Raw genomic sequence first — 4,678 nt, forward strand, 5'->3', positions numbered from 1 at the left:
TCGGACTGGAAAGACATGTTAAAAGAAGTATTCATTTGTACATTGTGGCTCTAAATGCTACTGGCTCACACTCAAAGGACAGCCAGGAAGACATGGGCCAATGCACAGGTAAGTTCAACCGACAAGGGCAAGTTATTATAATTGCCAGATCTGAAGTTAGATGTATGAACATGGAAGACAAGCGGTCAGTGAAGTGTGAGAAAAGCTTTTTATGCAATTAAAATGAGACCGTTTGAACAAACCAGTCGCTGTGACCTTTCAGCTGACACATTTAGAAAAATGAATAATATTCACGATGTATTTAGATGGTGCTGCATTTTACATATGAAGGTTTGTTTATGAGGTACGGTCTTGGATCCAATTGACCAGCCATTGTTTCTGTCGCCCTGAGGGACAAGGCCAGCAATACTGCAGCACAAGTGAAGTGAAATAACGAGAAATCATATTCTGACATTGCTGGTAATCAACGAGCCTGTTCTTGACTGTTAAATGACGTTTTAAATGAGCTAACGTGCAGCATTCACACACGTGTGCCATTTAAAGGGGAAGGTGCCCCCACTTCAAAATCAAAGGCCGAACTGCCGACCAAACAAACAACAGGTTCTAATCCCAACGCTTTGGCTCTTTGTGACTTCAGCAGGTGGAACTCTTCCTGCTGCATCGATGCACTCTGTTCACAAGGAGGCAGCGTTGTCTTTGTGTTGATTCACACTCAAACAGACAAGTGCACAGAGAACACGGCGAGAGAGCAACAGGTTATCGTTTCAAAAGATGGTACAAAACAAACCGTGTTTTCATTTAATCGAGTCAACAAGAAGATGCACAAAGCAGCAATTTATTTCATGCATAGAAGATTGTACTTAAGAGCAGGATACAGTATCTGACATCAACAGATATGAATCTGTGTAAAGCGAGGAAGTGCAGCCTTTGGACACTCTCATTGCAATAGCATACGTTGTGACATTAGCGTTTCAATTATCAGCTGCCCAATTTTATGCAAACAGGGAATTCAAATGCCGGCATTTGATCAATTAATCGTCACATCAGAGCTTTTTAACGCATTTGTCATGGTGGAATTGATCCAGCTTCTGTAGTAAGGAATCTGAATGAAAGTATAGAAGCTCCGAGCCGAGTCTGGTTTCATCATCGTGGACACCACACCGTACGCCTTCTCATCGTCACAGACCAGTGGGCCACCAGAGTCTCCCTGGAAGTACACACACACACACACACACACACACACGCAGTGATTGAATCGATTATCATTGTTGACCAACGTTTGTTTGTCCATGTTACGTTACAGAAAATACGTACATTGCCCGGTCCGATCCCTCCCAGAGAGCAGTAGCAGTTGTTCTCAGCACACTGCTTGTCGTCAATAAGTGTGACGTCGACCTCCATGAGGCGAGAACAGATGTTTTGCGTCTCTGTTCTTCCCCAGCCGGACACTAGACATGATTTTGGCAGAGAGACATCGTCTTTGTCTGCCAGAGTAATGGGTTTCACATTTTTGGTGAACTTTGCCTTGGAGCTCAACTTGAGAAACAGAGAGGGATGAAATGAAAAAAAAGAATACACATAAGAGACTGAAATATTACTTTCAATGCTGTCATTTACCTGTTGTCGAATACATTCCCCAATTACTTTTTGTTAAGTGGCATGCATACTGTATTTGATTAATGTGTTCAATAGAGCTTTTGCAAATAACAGTGATAAATTCAAGAATGTTCTTACCTTGAGAAGCATGATGTCATTGCTGAAATCAATTGCATTGAAGTCTTTGTGTGGAAATGTTTGTGCCACAGATATACGCTGGTTTCCATTACTATTGTGGACATCGTGAACTCCTAGTGAGACTTCGTAGGACCTGAATTAAATGGGAGAAAAAAAAAAGTTATCCAAGAATAAAATTATAATTTTTCACAAAATAGAACGATTAAGACATGAGCCCCAGGAGGTAAAAGGTAAAGTGTGTTGAACTCACTTGGCTTGGCAGTGGGCTGCAGTCATCACAAAATCCTCATTCAGGAGGAAGCCACCGCAGTGGGTAAGCTTGCCGTGCTCCTTGTACATGTACAAAAGCACCATGTATGGCCTGCTGTGCGGCACAGCCTCATGACCGTTAATGATTTCACCTGCATGAACTGTGGGATTTAATAAAAACACCCATTTATTATGTACACCTGTACAAACTAATGCAATTGTTCTTATCATTATAACATGCAGGTCTTTTGTGACACTGGCACCAACACTCTGCATACCAATTACGTGTTTCAGCATTGGGGTGATTTTAAGTAGTTGTGATGTCCTGGACTGAAATATATTGAGAAGGTTTTCTAACATTAGTAGAAAGTAGAATATTAGAAACACATCTCTTCATATTGTAGTCCAGTACAACACCACCTTTGACCTCGTGCATTGTTTGTCCCACAGTGTGGAATGTCGTTTTTCGTGACAACCTGACGATATAATCAAACGTACAGCTGTAAAAACATGACAAAACTCACCTGGACCATCAAGAGTCAGCACAAGTATCGCTATTAGCAGCTCACAGTGGATGAACATGGTGAGATCAGAGTCCGGCTGAGCGACTGGAAAGCAGAGGCTCACACCACTGACAGCTTCGGTCTTTCAGTACTTCCTTTATCAGGAAGAGAAAGACGCGTTTGTGTGCTTTGCATTATGCAAATGATGTGGTTTTGAACCACATTCATGAGCAGAGTGTCTCAGTCGAATCCAGAACAGTTCGATTTTCTTAGTACAAGTGGTGTCACACTCATTTTAGTTCATGGGCCACATGCAGCCCAATTTGATCTCAAGTGGGCCGGACCAGTAAAACAATATACATAACCTATTTCCCTTTATTTTAGTGTTAATAAGTACATTTTAAAAATATTCACAAAAAAATGAACATCCATTTAAAACGCATCTCTCGGCTATCACTGACACAGAATTCTGTTTCCTCAAAAATCATTCATATATCGTCTCTGTTCTCAGTTCTTGCAAGTTATTGTATATTTCTCGCCAAAATAAGTCTGATGGTGGTGTAGAATATTACATTACTTGAGCTCTGGAAGCTGCTGTGAAGCACACTGGCGTCCCATTTACCTCCCTGAAGAAATAAGAAATGGTCCACTTTTCTTAGAAAACTCAACACTCAGGGTTCGTTCCTATACCCAGACTACTTAGTAAACCAGAAAAAGATTTAGTGTGTCCTAATACTGAGCATGTCAAAAGCAGTCAAAATACCAGGTTTGTCCTTCTGCATGCGGTAGTATTTTGCAGTATGCAAGCCAGCATGCTTTTCTGTCTATTCTGGCCCACAATCCTCTGCACTGCCAACATAATAGCAAGAGGGTCAAAGTTCAAGGTGCCATGTTTTACTTTGTAAGGCTAGCTGCAGTGTGCACTAAAAGTACAAAAAGAAGAAGTATGTGATTTGGATCGCAGTGACTGCATCGTCCTGTGTGAACAGCAGCCTACACGAGACAGAGTTGTGTCATGTAGCCTGAACGTAAGCACGTGGGCTACTTGCGCAAGCCTCCATAGATTGCGCGCGAGCTGCGAGCTGCGAGCTGCGAGCGCACACCCACAAACGGCGTTTGTGCTCAACGCACGGTTCGTACATTTTGTTTGAGAGAATACTGCAACGGAGAAGAAGCACGAAAACAAGTGTAACCGGCAAAATGCCATAAACCAGCCTCCACAATGCCTCTGACCGTTATACGAGCCCTGTAATGAAAGAAGACAAATATTAAATGTATTATCATGAAATAAAAGTTGAATATCTTGGAAACAATTTGATGGCAAATATAAGACCTCTGGTTTCTAAAGCATTTAAAAACATATTGGCCGTCGATATGAAATCCTCTGACAGATGTGTAGTTCTTTTATCAGTCAACTATTTGACAGTCCTGTCGAGAGCTCTAATTGCGCGCAACTACAGTAGTTGCACAAATTCAGAAGTGCGCAACCAAGCGTTGCACCAATTTGTGGAGTCTTCACGAAAGACGGCCAATGTCGTGATGGCGTCGCCGGCTTCACTATGGCGAGTATGAACCAAGGTTTATCAGGACAAACGGATAAATCGTTTTCAAAGTCATCCAGCAGGCCGGTCTGTCTCAGGTCCTAGGGCCGTATGTTTGACACCCCTGCTTTAGACAATGTGTAGTCAGGTAGACAAAGGTGTATGCGTGTTACATACACAACACCTAATCTAATATTTGAGCTGGGAAGAAAAATATGAACGCGGTAAGAACCGTGACGCAAACGCTGAACTCATTTTTCAAGTCGAGACTGAGGTCACTATAAGTGACGCTTCCCACCGAAGACTCAAATATCTATCCAATATATCAAATCCCTTTTCCATCATTTAACATCAAGTGAAAAATAAACCACCTCTTAATAATTATATCTGTGACCGCAGGTGAACTTCTAATTGAGTCAAATGTTGCAGGCTTGAGCAGCTTTCAGACCGCCGTGGTGACCGGTGATATTATTGGTCGTAACTCATCCACTGATGCGTTTGCGGTAACGTTCAAAGCCGGGGCTTTCTCAGAGGAGCCTCTATGTCTGTCGCGCAGCCCCAACGGTAACATTATGCTGATGTTATCGCGTCATAAGACGGTGTGTAAAAATTGCATTTTGTATGAAAGTGTGGTTGGTGGAAAGTGAAACG

General features: G+C 42.3%; 1 protein-coding gene across 1 annotated transcript; it reads right to left on the reverse strand.

Moving 5' to 3' along the window:
• Positions 1 to 1,022: 1,022 nt before the first annotated feature.
• LOC306776143 (granzyme B(G,H)) lies at positions 1,023 to 2,578 on the reverse strand. The gene is made up of 5 exons (XM_079266745.1): positions 2,508 to 2,578; positions 1,985 to 2,144; positions 1,735 to 1,867; positions 1,315 to 1,536; positions 1,023 to 1,207 (listed from the first exon to the last, which is right to left on the reverse strand). Exons 1-5 carry the CDS (start codon positions 2,563 to 2,565, stop codon positions 1,028 to 1,030), a joined length of 753 nt encoding a protein of 250 aa, XP_079122871.1. The 5' UTR covers positions 2,566 to 2,578; the 3' UTR covers positions 1,023 to 1,027.
• Positions 2,579 to 4,678: the final 2,100 nt, after the last annotated feature.

This window comes from Melanostigma gelatinosum, assembly GCF_949748355.1.
Source record: "Melanostigma gelatinosum genome assembly, chromosome: 4".
NCBI classification, from domain to species: Eukaryota; Metazoa; Chordata; class Actinopteri; order Perciformes; family Zoarcidae; genus Melanostigma; species Melanostigma gelatinosum.

Coding starts and splice junctions, on each gene's coding strand:
- LOC306776143 (XM_079266745.1), bottom strand. CDS start 2,565: ATGTTCATCCACTGTGAGCTGCTAATAGCGATACTTGTGCTGACTCTT. Junction 2,145..2,507: donor GCTGACTCTTGATGGTCCAG/GTGAGTTTTGTC, acceptor TAAATCCCACAG/TTCATGCAGGTGAAATCATT. Junction 1,537..1,734: donor ATGACATCATGCTTCTCAAG/GTAAGAACATTC, acceptor CTGTTTCTCAAG/TTGAGCTCCAAGGCAAAGTT.